The 14,443-nt window shown below is 50.1% G+C and overlaps 7 protein-coding genes across 7 annotated transcripts; 5 read left to right on the top strand and 2 right to left on the bottom strand.

Moving 5' to 3' along the window:
• Positions 1 to 161: 161 nt before the first annotated feature.
• Positions 162 to 1,518, top strand: CI109_100012 (uncharacterized protein; the record flags this gene model as incomplete). The annotated part of the gene is made up of 2 exons (XM_032007138.1): positions 162 to 708; positions 815 to 1,518. 2 exons carry the CDS (start codon positions 162 to 164, stop codon positions 1,516 to 1,518), a joined length of 1,251 nt encoding a protein of 416 aa, XP_031858635.1.
• Positions 1,519 to 1,890: 372 nt separating this feature from the next.
• Positions 1,891 to 3,522, top strand: CI109_100013 (uncharacterized protein; the record flags this gene model as incomplete). The annotated part of the gene is made up of 3 exons (XM_032007137.1): positions 1,891 to 2,166; positions 2,344 to 2,517; positions 2,656 to 3,522. 3 exons carry the CDS (start codon positions 1,891 to 1,893, stop codon positions 3,520 to 3,522), a joined length of 1,317 nt encoding a protein of 438 aa, XP_031858634.1.
• Positions 3,523 to 4,144: 622 nt separating this feature from the next.
• Positions 4,145 to 5,330, top strand: CI109_100014 (uncharacterized protein; the record flags this gene model as incomplete). Its single annotated transcript, XM_032007136.1, has 4 exons — positions 4,145 to 4,219; positions 4,289 to 4,302; positions 4,568 to 4,901; positions 5,043 to 5,330. 4 exons carry the CDS (start codon positions 4,145 to 4,147, stop codon positions 5,328 to 5,330), a joined length of 711 nt encoding a protein of 236 aa, XP_031858633.1.
• A 424-nt stretch (positions 5,331 to 5,754) lies between these two features.
• On the top strand, positions 5,755 to 7,409 carry CI109_100015 (uncharacterized protein; the record flags this gene model as incomplete). The annotated part of the gene is made up of 3 exons (XM_032007135.1): positions 5,755 to 5,925; positions 5,992 to 6,651; positions 6,750 to 7,409. 3 exons carry the CDS (start codon positions 5,755 to 5,757, stop codon positions 7,407 to 7,409), a joined length of 1,491 nt encoding a protein of 496 aa, XP_031858632.1.
• A 268-nt stretch (positions 7,410 to 7,677) lies between these two features.
• CI109_100016 (uncharacterized protein) lies at positions 7,678 to 9,952 on the bottom strand (the record flags this gene model as incomplete). The annotated part of the gene is made up of 6 exons (XM_032007134.2): positions 7,678 to 7,865; positions 7,930 to 7,992; positions 8,042 to 8,877; positions 8,937 to 9,061; positions 9,147 to 9,239; positions 9,320 to 9,952. The coding sequence occupies 6 exons, from the start codon at positions 9,950 to 9,952 to the stop codon at positions 7,678 to 7,680; spliced, it is 1,938 nt and encodes a 645-aa protein (XP_031858631.2).
• A 608-nt stretch (positions 9,953 to 10,560) lies between these two features.
• On the top strand, positions 10,561 to 11,691 carry CI109_100017 (uncharacterized protein; the record flags this gene model as incomplete). The annotated part of the gene is made up of 1 exon (XM_032007133.1): positions 10,561 to 11,691. One exon carries the CDS (start codon positions 10,561 to 10,563, stop codon positions 11,689 to 11,691), a length of 1,131 nt encoding a protein of 376 aa, XP_031858630.1.
• A 193-nt stretch (positions 11,692 to 11,884) lies between these two features.
• On the bottom strand, positions 11,885 to 13,834 carry CI109_100018 (uncharacterized protein; the record flags this gene model as incomplete). Its single annotated transcript, XM_032007132.1, has 10 exons — positions 11,885 to 12,087; positions 12,217 to 12,299; positions 12,371 to 12,475; positions 12,543 to 12,619; positions 12,693 to 12,754; positions 12,821 to 12,958; positions 13,050 to 13,181; positions 13,250 to 13,304; positions 13,369 to 13,562; positions 13,663 to 13,834. The coding sequence occupies 10 exons, from the start codon at positions 13,832 to 13,834 to the stop codon at positions 11,885 to 11,887; spliced, it is 1,221 nt and encodes a 406-aa protein (XP_031858629.1).
• Between the last annotated feature and the right edge of the window lie 609 nt (positions 13,835 to 14,443).

Consider the following 14,443-nt stretch of genomic DNA (forward strand, 5'->3'; position numbering starts at 1 on the left):
GCATGACACTCTCATAACAGAGCAATCGGTTGTCTCATCTAGGGCTTGATTTCTCCCTCGTCTGCCTCCACTCTGATGGATCATATTTTGAAAACAACTTTTGTACATTGCTTCAATCGCTTTCTACTTAAATATTATCTCAACACAATAGACCCCTCACCATGCCCAAAGCTACCAAGTTGAAGAACGCTCTGGCCTCGCAACAGCATTATGCCGCTGCTGCCGCTGCGAAGAAACGAGCTCGAGCTGCTGAAGAAGCGAAACAACAATCTGTGCGAGCTTCACTTGATGGCTCGAAAAAGGGCAGGAAACGAGCAAAGCAAGCCGCTTCGTCGTCGAGTTCTTCCCTTGGGACTCAATCTACCTCAATACCAGGCGGTGTGAAGGGAAAGACAAAGGTTCAACCTCCCACCATCCCATTCGATTCCCTCGACACGATCTTACTATTGGGAGAAGCAAATTTCTCGTTCGCGCACTCGCTTATCCTCCCCCCTCACTCGTTCTCCGGCCATCAGATCTTCGCGACGGCGTTCGATAGTGAAGAAGTCACATACAAGAAGTATCCTGATGCAGAGGATCATGTCAACAAGCTGAGAGAGGCGGGTGTGAAAGTTGAATTCGGAGTGGATGCGGGTGCATTGGAGAAATGCAAGAGTCTAGGGAAGGGCAGGAAGTGGTCAAGGGTTGTTTTCAACTTCCCTCATGTCGGTGCGTATTTTGACTCCAACTCTGTATATCTTTCCTCTAGTCGCTGCTGTAATGCAGGATTGAATATGTTCTTTCAACGTACTAACGCATTACATCCCCCTCGTAGGCGCTGGAATCACCGATCAAGATCGAAACATCCTCACGAACCAACACATGCTTCTCCGCATGTTCCGTTCTGTCCAACCCTACCTCATCGACGGTCCCACCCATATCCCAATCCCTTCAGCTTCCAAATCCAAAGCGAAATCAGGTGTTAAGGCGTCCACTATAGCGCTTGCTAAGAAGAAGGCACAAGCCAAAGCGAAGCGTTCCGCCTTTGATGGAAGTGATGCTGAAGATGGGGTCTCTGATCTGGAAGAAGAGGAAGAAGATGATGGGTTTATCCGTGACGAGACGGACCCTTCACTGTCAATACCTCTTCCAGTGACGAAAGGGACTCTGACACCACCTCAACGTGCCGGCTCGATCCTCATCACCTTGCTGAATTGCCCACCATACACCCTCTGGTCTGTATCACGACTGGCAACCCACCCACCTCCATTATGCCCCGGAACGCAATTACCACAACCAAAATACTCGCTGTTGAGAAGCTTCGAGTTCCGACCCGAAGTGTACGAGGGATACGCCCACAGACGGACAATTGGGTTCAAAGAAGGGTTGAGTAAAGGTGATAACGAGGAGATCTTGGGAAGGAAGGGTAAAGCGAGGACGTGGGAGTTTGTCAGAGCGGAGGAGAAGGAGGAAGAGGAAGGGGAGAACTATGAAACGGGCAAACGGGACAGCGGATGGGCGGGACGTACCAAGGCGTAGGGGAGGTGGATGATGTCTTGACGTCGATCCAGCGTCGATGTGTCCAAGAGGGGTCTCCCACTACTGTATTGCGCAGCCCTGGTCATACGTCTTACCACTGTTTCTACCAGTGACCATGATGCACTACTTGCTACCTGATGCATGCTGTATACGATATATTTCCTACAGCTAATGGTCGTTGCATGAATCGATTGATTGTTTAAATTGATTCCGCCGGAAGCTACGTCGCGCTCGTCTTCATCAAGATCTACTACTATTCCTTGTCATATTACATCTTAACATCACAAGATCTTGCCCCTCGCACCTGTTAATCACAACGACAACCCCTTGCGACGCGCACAGTCTTCCTTGGTATCTTGAAAATCTCCCACAATGCCGCTCCCTCTCACCCTTGGCGAGTCCACCCCATTGGCGGACCAAGTCGCAGGTCATGCTGGTGTCCTCTCCGATTCTTCAGGCAGTCTAGTCATCAAACCTGCTCTAGCAAGAGAGATCGCTTTCTACCAGATGCTGGGGTCTGTCAGTAGGCAATCGCCTCTGGGTGCGTTGAGAAAGTTTACGCCCAAGTTCTTGGGAACACTAAGATTAGAAGGGCAATTAGTGGAAGGGGGTGGGGTGGACACGAAAGGGAAGGAGGACGTGCCAGAGGTGAGTGGGCGCGTCTCGGGTCTCGAAGACATATGAGTTTGTGTCCTGCAAGCACTCTACTAGTCGTTGGCCATCACTGGGACCGAAGGGCGTAGATACAATAAAGCAAGCGCTAGGCGAATCCGTAGAAATGTGAGAGACCGTGCACTTGCTGACCTCACTTGTCCTCCCACTCAGTCCGTGGTCATTGAAAACCTCTCGTACTCCTTCACACATCCCAACATCCTCGACGTCAAACTTGGCACAGTGCTTTACGGTCCCGATGCGAGTGAGGAAAAAAGGGCGAGGATGGACAAGCAGGGTAGGGAGACAACGACGCATGAGACAGGGGTGAGATTAACCGGATGTCAGGTAGGTGCTCGTTTCTGCCTCATACCTTATCAAACATCTCCTCCGCATTCCGTCACCATCCGACCATGGGAATCGACGGTTCCTGCTATGTAGTGCAGACATGAATAATGGCTAACATCAGCGTGAATCATTCCGCAGACATGGCATGCTCCTTCTTCATCATACATCTCCACCCCCAAATCTTTCGGCAAGACCATCTCTGTCTCTCAACTACCGACAGGCATGACCCGATTCTTCCCTCTCCCCACCGACTCCCTATCATCACTCGTCACACCGTTGTCACCACCCCCTACGGCCACTACAGACGACTCTGAACCTGGACACCCTTCCACGTCAGAGTTGACGGCCCCTGCACATGTCCCCGCCCCCTCTTCTCTCGATTCTTCCATCTCCAGTACACCTTACCTCCCACCGACACCGATCACCGCGAGCAACACGACCACCCCTACAACATACTCCGACCATGCTATCCCTCCCGAACTCCTCTTGAGAGTCTTGGACCTGCTGCTGGCCGAAATTGACAAGCTCGTCGCTGTTCTACAACAACTCGAGATTCGATTCGTCGGCGGTTCCGTTTTGATCGTCTATGAAGGTGATCCAACTCGATTGGCCAGTGCTCTGGAACAGTATGTCGAGAAGCGGGCGATCGCCGCACTGAAAGCTACGACAGAAGCGCAGATAGGAGGTGGAGGAGGTGCAGGACAACGATCAGCGTTCAGTGATGATGGTTCCAACGATTCCGATGACGACGACGAAGACTTTGATGACGAAGATGATGACGAGCAGGACGACGACGATATCTCGTTAGACGGGACAAGAGAAGACGAGAGAAGAGCGAAGAGATGTCCACCATTGAGAATCAAGATGATAGATTTCGCACATACTTGGTTGGCAGAAGGGGAAGGACCGGATGAAGGTGTACTAAAGGGTTTGATGACATTGAGGGGTCTGGTGGAAGGCAGGAAGAAAGAGGTGGACGAGCATATCGCGAAGCAAAGGGCCTAGGCATCCTTCTTGGCACCAGGCCGAGTCACACACGGAGACGACAGCGTCATCAGGATGACAATGCGAATGATCAATGATAGAGATATAGCGGTTGAGTGATGTAGCATACACGAGCATCGTGAGCATGACGGACGTTTTGACCTCTATGGCAAAATGGTGGTCAAGAAGGACATTCGCTGCACAAAGTAACGCCTTCCTATAGCATGCATATAAAATGACATTCAATTATGGACATGTCCTGCACTGCTGCTCTATCTAACGGCTCTTGACGGGCCATCACCATGCATACAATCTCGTAATCATACCTTTGTTGACATGAGATCGACTTTGATGAGACGGAATCGGATCTCTCGGTCCGACACGGAGGGAAATAAACGAGAATGAGAGGACGGGAGAAACGTTTAACGTCATTCAGATTGGGTCGTCTTCTCAATCACATCTCTTCTAGACATACTTCAATCACTCATTTCACCTTATCTGATCCAACGTATCTACTTGCCGCCTCGCTCACTCTGACGTAGCTTGTATCTCAGCTCGTTCATCACAGCTCACATCTCAACAAAGTCTCGACAAGCACAGCGACAACTTCCCTCTCCTTCCTTCCTCGCTTACTTCCCTCGTAATGGCACAAACACCTCCAGACGCAGAGTTAACAGTCCCTCAAAATGCTCAGAACCCAGTTCTCATCATTGTCATGGTACGTGCCCTATGCGGTGTGCATGTTATCAATGGATTGGATTGTTGACACATAGCGTCTCCTCTACAGGGTCCAGCATCATGGTGAGTAGTTTCATGTCCTCTCCTTGTCCGGCTTTGGTCATCCCCTTCTCTCCTCATCCTTCGAACAGACCTATGGCATCATGTCGCTTCTCCAGGACGCTGTCAAGCATCTGTTCGAGCGCTGGGATCACCAGCTCGCACGTACTACCCTATGTCTTCGTCCATCTGCTCGCACTTTGTCCATATGGCCCATTTGATATGCCCAGGTTGAAAGGTCTGCCTGTACGCGTACCATTTCGCTGACACGATCCCTTCCTGTTCGTAGTGGAAAATCTACAGTCGGTCAAGACGTCGCTGCTTCCCTCTCTATCCCCTTTATCGATGGCGACTCCCTCCACCCTTCTTCGAACATCGAAAAGATGTCACACGGTATCCCTCTGACAGATGACGATCGATTACCGTGGCTCGCCCTGATTCGATCTACGGGAGAGAGGGTCTGTAAAGAAGAGTACGAGAAGTGCGATGGGAAATTCAAGAGTGTCAAAGAGGGTGGATTGGGAAGAGCTGGAGTGGTGATTGCTTGTTCGGCTTTGAGGAAGTGGTATAGAGATATCTTGAGAGGAGAGGTCGAAGCGAACCCTCCTCCGGTCGGTGACCTGGTGAGTGTATACAACCTGTCCTCCTGCTCTTTCTCCCCTGGCATATATTCGGCTGTCGGTATAAGCCATCTACACGCTCACTTGCCGGTATGATTACATGACTCCCACAAGAATGTCTAACCCTGGATCCCCCTCCCTTAGCCCCCATCCCATCCCACCGCGACTGAAGAATTACAAGTCCAACACGCCGCCACTTCCTCCCTCCAAACCCTCTTTGTCTACTGCCAAGGCACAGCCGAACTCTTGCAATCCCGTATTGCAGCTCGAAAGGGACATTTCATGGGTTCTCAAATGCTTGCTAGTCAACTTGCGACACTTGAGGATCCTAGTGGTGAGAAGGATGTGGCCGCTGTGAACATCGACGGTAGCAGGGAGAAAGTGGGTGAGAATGCTGTCAAGGGTGTGAGGGCGTTGTTGGGTCTTGCGTAGGGCGTCAGGACTGGAGAAGATCAACAACTTGTGAGGATACTCTTAGCTACGTGAGATTGTAGATGTGGCTCAGGAGGATCTTAGATGTTATATTGATATGCCAGTCAAGGTGATAGTTGGAATCATGTGCATGCAGCAATTACCATAGGTCATAAACTGTCAGTACCGCTTCCTATCGATCACACTGCAGACCGTGCGAAGTACTAAGCAGTGTGTGTATCACACGATCTGCTACACCACTTCGTCGTCACCTGTGATTAACGAGAACGGATATGGCCGGGGGAACTGCGTTGCGAACGATGAGGTGATTGCAGTTTGTACTTCACACCTCTTCCACCTCCGCATGTATACTTGCTATACTCCATCATGTCGTCTCTCATCTTGCATGGTATTGCACACACTCCAAGTACGCCATGGCTCCACGATGAACTGGACAGAACATAAGGTATCATGCCACGACACACCGATAACCTCCATCCTGACCTACGGCTTCGTGATTGATGGGAATCTCGACCCTCAAATCCTCAAGAACAGCTTCGAAAGGGTAGTCGAGAGATGGCCTATACTCGGTTCGAGAGCGGGCAGGGATCACAACGTGAGTCTGGTTGGATCTATGAGATGCAAGATCTCGTCAGCTCATACCGTTTGATATTGCAACCAGGGTGAATTGATCTGGCGAGCTCCAACCAAGTTCTCATCAGCAATACCACATTTCACCTCGTCCCATCATAGAACCCCCTCTGTACCACTCGATCTGCCTAAGCCATCGACGAGGACACCTTCAATCCACCTCGGACCGTCTAAAGCCCTGTTCGCACCTCCGGCTCATCTTCACCATTCATCGATAGAAGGGTACATTACAGCCTCGCAACCAATCTTCCATGTCCAGATAACGGCCCTTGAGAACGACGTGACCGCGGTGGGAATCACTGTACCTCATGCATTTTGCGATGCGGGTGGTATGAAAGAGATCCTTAAGGAATGGAATGTTACGATGCATCGTCGATTAAGCGAGAGCAATCAGGGTGAGGGGGAAGGGAGAAGGGATATAGTGGACGCCACGCTGTTCTTGGAAAAGATAGGCATGTCGACATCGAGAAAGGAAGAACTGCCAAAGGGTCTGTGGATACATGATATCTCGAACGGTCCTACACCGAACTCCACTTCGAAGACTCCGACGCAGCCGACACAGAAAGGCGAGGGGAAGTGGGTATTCGTCCGGAATGACTGGTTGGCAGATCTCAAGAGGAGGTGCGTGGATGAGATTGAAGGAGGTAGTTGGGTGAGCGAGGGTGATGTGCTCTATGCATGGTGGGCAAAGGTGAGTGGTCAAGTGAGATAGCTCATATGAAATGGTGTCTGAGCGAGTAAGCACCGGTGGCAGGTTCACGCTGACGTGACGTCGATCCCCATTTGCAGACCGTATACTCCCCCTCCATCACCGAGTCCGCTCCTACCGCTGGTGCCTCCAATGGTGCATATCAACCTGCCCCTCGACCCCTCGTTATCACTATCCCAATGGATTTACGAACTCGTCTGAACGAGTTATCGTCCTCGTCCAAAAAGTATCTCCACAACGCTGTCGGTGCCACAGTCCTTACATATCCATCTGTGGAAGCTTTCCACTCTCTGTCCATTGCACATGTGGCACTGCAGATCCGACAAGCTATCACTTCTCATACAGAGGATGAGATACGCCAAACATTGAGGATCAAGACGGACTTAGCACATGGACAAAACAAGAGACGATCAGTAGCGACCCATTTCCCGCCCGGAGGCGTGGAGAGAATCACACTCAGTAATTGGTTGAAAATGAGTTGGCCAAGTCGAGATCAACTCTCCCCATGGTTGGATTTCTCTCCGGCGATCGTCGCCAAGAGACCGAGTACGAGTAGTTACGAAGATGGTGCGAGTGGGAGTGGAAGCGTCATATGGTCTGATATTGGGTTCTTACCGGGTGTAGGAGCAAGACCTGCTGGAATGGCCGTCAGTAGAGATCAGCGTGGGGTGTGGATGTGGTTCAGCATGGCAGATTGGCGATGGGATGCAGTGGACAAGGTGTTGAAGGCGGGGGTGTAGACTGAGGTGGAATAACGCAACGCAGTGATACTGTGATATAAAATGTAGAATCACATGCGGGTCCTTGTTATCCGGCAGAGCAGAATTGTGATGGTACGCATAGGTTGTACATACTGTAGATGATACAGGTTGTATATTCCCAACAACAAGTCCACTTCTCCATATCGAATGCTTACCCTTTGTATCCTATCCATCTCCGAATCCGCTTCTTTATCTTACACGCATATGTCGGTTCACAAAAGATGGCACCATCAAACCTCGGCCCCGCTCACTTCTTCTTCCTATAATCACTCTTCAAAGTCATCGCCACTGCAACACTGATGATTGACAGAACGACCTGCACCACCCAAATGAGGTTCCCGCCAAGGGCATGTCGATCGACCGACAACGCGAAGAGTGTAGAGGCAGAGGCAGGACCGATAGCTCGCATCATTGAAGAGACAGCTTGGGACCAGCCTGCAAAGAACAAGAATATCAGCTTGATCCGAAATCGACCGTGTCATACACAAGATTGACTCACCATTGATCGCTCCGAGTGATCGTCGATTGGGCGCAGCGTCGTTCACCATGATCAGATTACAAGCTGCGGACTAAAGTCAGTCGTGGTACTAAAAGACTTCCATGCGACTTACCAAAAGCCATATTCCCCACTGCGTACAGACCCAAACTGGCACAAAGACCCAACCATACTGCCACCGGTTCACCCTTTCTCGCAAAGATATTGGTCACGGGCAATATCATGAAAGCCGGTACGAACAACCATACCAACATCTTGTACAATCTCACCGTCCCGACGGTACGTTGTAACCAAGGGAAAGCGAAGAGTTGAACGACGATCGTGCCGATTCCTCGAATCGAAAGAGCTTTTCCGATATTCGCTTCGTCAAAGCCTAATCCACCAGCTGTCACAGGTGTGAAACAGAACAAGGGAAGAAGACCGAAGAATGAGATTCCTTGAAGTTGGATAAGACCGAATGAAAGCATAAGGAGGTTGATTTCAGGTGTGAGCAGCTCGCGGAACCCAACAGCAGGTCCATCATCGTCATCTTCGTCGACGCCATTGGCTTCTTCGTTGACTACCTCACCATTTGCCGCTGTTGTCGTCGTGTGGTGAGGATGAGAAGGGGGGAAGTTCTCGCCTGCTTCTCGAGTATCTCCGTCGTCTGTCGATGAGTAGTGTACGATCGTCTTGGCGGTGTGATGCGCCTCATTGGGAGGCGGTAACGTCTCTTCCATGAAGAACCAAGCGAGAATCCCACTGCTGATCGGGAAGAACGCAGCGATCAAACATGGTAAGAGATAAGGATAGGTCTGGAAGATGGGGAAATGTTCGGTGAAACCTGGGAATCGTCGGGCAATGTGAGGGAAATAACCACCGATCGAAGAGGCGAGAATGGATCCGATCGCCATGGACAAAGGGAAGAACGAAAAGGCTCGAGATTGATTCGTCTCGTCACATAGCTCGGCGCTGTACAGATCATAGATCAGTCTTGTGCACTAGAGGAGAGCTTTATATACGATACTCACATGACACTCTTAAGGACAGCTACGTTACCGTTCGCCAAACCATTGATCACTCGCGTGATGATCATCATGGGGAACGTGGTGCTGAATCCGAACAAGATGGAAGAGATGGATGCTCCAGCACATCCCTGATAAGTGGAAGCCAGCTGGGTTAGCAAGGAAACAACTCTGCTTTATGGAGATGATGCCTTTGCAAAGAGCGACGGCACTCACGATGAGCAAGACAGGTTTCCTTCCCCATCGATCACTTGCTGTGCCCCAATGAAAGACTGTAAGCAGCTCAGCTACCGCGAATATCGATTCGATCTACAAGAGAGGTCAACCCAAGTGGTCAGCATCACGCGTCAACGCGATCAAGCCTCAGGCAGGTGACGAGGTTGACTCACCAGACCAGCATAGAAACCCGTCTTCTTTGGATCTTTCACCACACCGAGATCTAACAACATCTGATTGATATAGGGGAAACATGACATGAACGCGATAGGTTCTGTCACTCTCACGAAGCATGCTATGAGCAATTGGAATTTGGGTAGAGGAGTGACTTTGGACTTGACCGCCTTGGGGGATGCTGTAGGGGTCCTGTTTACGGTTGTTGAGGAGGAAGAGGTGGAATCTGAGCGATCTTGCGAGGACAAGAGAGGTTGGGTCTCGGTGACTGGGACCGTCGAAAACGATTTGACCTTGGGTGCCATGGTGAAAGTACTTGGCGGTGGGGGTTGTCCAGCTGGGAGAAAGAGACGGTCGTAGATGAGAACACGCTCGATGGATCGAGGTACTGCGAAGATAGGTCGTGTGCTCTGTCGCGTACTCGTGCTGTCCAGAGAACCACAAAATCTCACAAGGATATGTACAATGTGAAAGATGATAGAATAGAAAAAGAATGCATCGCGACTAAATGATCTGCTGATGGGCAGTACTCGACCGTATCCATCCCAAGAGAAGGGGAGGGGGGAAGTCACCAAAGAAGCAAGCTTGATCCGGGATTCCGGTCGATATGGCGCCGGACTAGTGATTAACATCCACCGAAACAGCCGGTGCACCACAAAACGCGATCTTTTCTGCTGGAATTGACGGCATGTCCTCTGGTATCCATGTATGCATACTGTACGTGAAAGTGACACTTGCTCTGCGATGCATACACAATCCAGGCGGGTGGAGGGCTCCTCGTCTTTGGAGATTTGACACATAGGTAATTTGGGTTAATGACTCGGAGCTCGGTGCACTTTATGCCGAACAGGCTGTAGAGTACTGTGAATGATTAAAGGCTGGATGCTGGAATCAAGTGGTCTTTCAGTGAACCTATATGCACTCGCGCTCAGAATATTGAACGATCCTGAGCACTTCAACATATGCGTTGCATAGATAGGTTATGTCGTTGGTGGGACTGAAATTGGTTATATAGCAAAGGTAGTAACCGTGACAACCGGAGTGAAGGAACGACGTCATGTCCAACAGAAACGCGATTGTCTTTTTGACTCTTCTTATCGGGTCAAGCAACCATCACCACGACAAACTTCCTTTTCATAACAAGTGATACCCCTCTCAGTGACCTCTGCTCCCTCTACTGCGCTCTGTCCATCTAACACATTCCCCGCTTGACCATCTTACACCCGCACTCAATCCTACAATGGACCACTTCTCCCCACATCTCGGGACGACGTTCGAAGGCTACTATTCGAAATTCCGACTGCCCTCATCTGCTTCCATCGCCTTGATAGTCTCCGCCGTCCCTGCCGCTGCGAGAAAATCCACCACTCACGATGAACTGGTCAAATCGCGTCCGTTCATGATTTCATTCACGTACGTCTCGGCAGACTCTAAGGAATATTATCAGAAAGAATATTGGCCTGAGAAGTTTGATATAGAACTCAAAGGGGAGAAAGGGAAAGATGGATTTAGGATCAGATGGGATCAAGGTGAATTTGGTTGGGATGCTCCGAGCGAGGAAGAAGGACGACACGATACCGTTTGGTGGAAAGTCCATACCGATGAGATTCAGTTCGAAGGGAAGACAAAACCCACTTCCCTCGAAGGGGAAGGAGAAGGAGCGGACCCTTCATCATCGAGAATACCTTGGAATCCTAATGATCCCAATTCTACACCGGCGGGTATAATAGCTCGTGCTCCTCTACCTATCCAATGGCATGTCCATTCACTCGACTCACCATGCGATTTCACCCTCAACCTTTCTACCTCTTCGAATGAACTCCAAGTCCATACGCAAGATCAAAACGGTTCAGCAAGAGTGCACATCGAGAAGAATTGGGCAATCTCTTTCCCAACGTCTTACATATGGATCCAAACGAGAAATCATCATCCCTCGAAAGGAGATAGTGGTCTTTGTGTAGCTGGAGGATCTTTGATTCCCGGAGTCGACGCATTCTTGGTTGGATACACGACCCCGAACCGATTCTTGAGTTATGCTCCACCAACATCTACCTCGATCTTTGGGATCAGTCTAGGCGTTACAAGAGAGATACGATACGACAAAGGACTTGTCGAACTTGATCTGAAAGGATGGTGGAGAAGATTGAAGATTGTAGCGACGTGTCCTCAAGATACGTTCTTCCATTTCTCGGCACCGCTGAATACGGGTCACGCACCGGATTATTGTGCTCAGTCGTTCGCGGCGACCGTCAAGGTAGAAGTGGAGGAGAGGACTTGGCCTTGGCAAGCTTGGACCAAGGTGGACGAGGAGGTTTTCGAGAAAGGTAGTCTGGAGTTTGGCGGGGCGTACTACAAGAGTCACAAGGATTAGGAGAGGATCACCGCTGTCACTTTGTCATCATGTATGTATGGACTTGTCCAAAGCCAATTAGACACCCTGTCACGCTCTACTTACATCACCTCACGTTCTGCAGCCTCATTATGTCCCCACACACTCCCACGTCGTATAATCGTAAAATGCATCTCTGACCATGTATCAAGTACAAACAATCCTAAAAAACTAGCTAGGCCTGCGGCTGGAACGTCATGATCTCCTCATACAACAACCTCTTTAGATCCTCTCTGCTAACACTATCCTTGATCATGTCAAAGTCGAAGAAACTTGGGTCGAGCGGTTTCGCACTCGGTTCGTCTTCGGGATCGTGGTATGCGCTGAGGTAAGGATGGGCGAGACATTGTTCAACGGTGTATCGTTTTCGTGGGTCAACTGAAGAGAAGAGTGAAGTGATCAGATCAGCTCGATTTCGTTCTTCGATTACGCTCGTGGTCGCGTCACACCACAGTAGCAAGACTTTGTGATGGAGCAAAGCGCGGGCAGAAGGCAAAGCCCACTCACAGGTCAACGTCTTGGTGAGGAAGTCGACTGCCAAGGGATTGGCGTTAGGATATAGCGAAGCGAAAGACCTCTTCCTGTGCATACTGTATGGTCGAGGTTCAAGATCAACACAAGCCTTGTACTACGACTGAAGGAGGTGACGAAGAGCACTCACGGGAGACCTCGGAGATAGTCTCTTGATCTCTTCGATGTGATGGCTTGGAACTCGTCGATCGTCGGTGTACCCAAAACATCAAGGATGAGACCGAGTTGGTGATGGCTGAGCACGAGTATTAAGTCAGCGCAAATCAATAGTGACAGATATCGCGATGCGCGAGCCCACTCACTAGTCCTTTCCAGGGAATAAAGGCTTGCCATTTAGCATCTCTGCGAGAATACAGCCGACCGACCAGACATCGATTGACTATGCGAGGTGGAGTAAAAAGGATCAGCATAAGGATGATGAGCACAGAGTGATATGGAGAAACTTCGCTCACCTTGGTGTACATCCTGAACGAGAGCATGACCTCTGGAGCACGGTACCAACGTGTCGCGACGTCTGGTCAATAGCTGCGTCAGCTGATTTGCCTTTTACCTGTACGAGAGGATCTGCGAGCTGACTCACATTCTGTCATGAAGCCCTGTGCATTACCATCTCCCGCTAGTCCGATCGTACTGCTTCGAGCGAGACCGAAGTCACACACTTTGAGATCGCAGTTGGCGTTGAGGAGCAAGTTGGAGGGTTTGAGGTCACGGTGGATGACTGTTGAGCATGAATTGAGTGGACGATCAGCCTCAACATCACTCAATTCGTCGGAGAACTGTTTTCAGGTGCAGACCGCTGATGTACTTACTCTCTGCGGAATGGAGAGCTTTCAGAGCTCGACATGTTTGGTATAGGAAGTATTGGCAATGATCGTCACTTAGATCTTGAGTACGGATGACTCTGTGCAAGTCTGTCTCGAGCAGCTCTTGGACGAGATAGACTGCGAAGTGTTATGTCAGCTCGCCACACGTCTCGGGCATTCAACCCTGTCCCGTCAGGCATACCCACCCTCTTTAAATCCTTCGAAGGATGGCGGTTGCACGATGTCCAATACTGAGATGATCTACACATCGCAACTATTCGTTAACTAAACCTTCACGATATCCTCTGTACAAAACGATACTTACATTCTCGCTGACTCCCTCTTCTGCAAAATACTTCAACAGCTTCAACTCTCTCAATGTCCTCAATGCGAACATTGAATGATCGAACGGTGCGATCTTCTTGATGGCTACTTTTGTACCGGATGGTTTGTGGATTGCGGATGCTACGACGCCGTACGCTCCTTCGCCAATGACGTCGAGGACGTGGTATGCGGTGCCTATAAGAAAAGTGATACGATGAAGTCGTCGTCAGCATGGCAAAGAACGATACATAAGTTGAGTGGTCATAACATCCAACAAAGAGGTGCGGGCACTCACCGACGTTGAACCTGACTTTACGAGGAGCAGAAGAAGATGACCCCTTTGTCGTTCTTTCTTGGCCAGGCGCAGCAGCCGGAGCAGCTGCAGCTGGGGCCATCGTTCCCGCAGGTTGTCTGTCTGTGTAATTTGGTACAGGACCAGTTCGAGAAGCGGCGGCGACGGTGGACATGGTATGGCGAGGGAGAGATTGATCTGCAGCTGGTATGAATTATATTGCTGTCGAACGCTGAAATTAATTGATGTGCAAATCAATTGTGACTTGGACGCCAGCGGGGGGGTAGTCGATATGAAAGGTGAAGGTGAATCAATGAGTTTGTTATAAGTGATTTCTGGTTGCCTCGATCAAGGGTGGATAGTCAATGACAAGAAGATAAAGGAGTGTTCGCCGAGCTTGATGAATTGGCTTTAAAGGAACTTCGTCCCGGTCGAGGCAGGAGTGCAAGGGATCAATCACAAAGGAGCTGCAAAAGGGGGCGGAGAGGTGGTCGTATTCGGACGATGAGTAGTTCCCAAGGTATACCTTCGTGCCAAGTGAGTACAGAGTCGAAAAGAGAACGGAAAGATTGACAATGTTGTAGTTGGGGTACATGGTATCATTTACGCATTGATACTATTGTGTGTAAGTAGGGGAATGGGGAAGGGACAGCAAGGACAGACCGTGCGGTGCCCAGGCAGAGTATTTATAAAACACTTGATCAGAACGCCCCCCTGCTTGATTCCCTTACATCCCAAACTTCCTCTCTGCTGCATTCCGACGCTCCTCCCACCCCTCCCGCTG

The sequence above is a fragment of the Kwoniella shandongensis genome, chromosome 1 (genome assembly GCF_008629635.2).
Source record: "Kwoniella shandongensis chromosome 1, complete sequence".
NCBI lineage: Eukaryota > Fungi > Basidiomycota > Tremellomycetes > Tremellales > Cryptococcaceae > Kwoniella > Kwoniella shandongensis.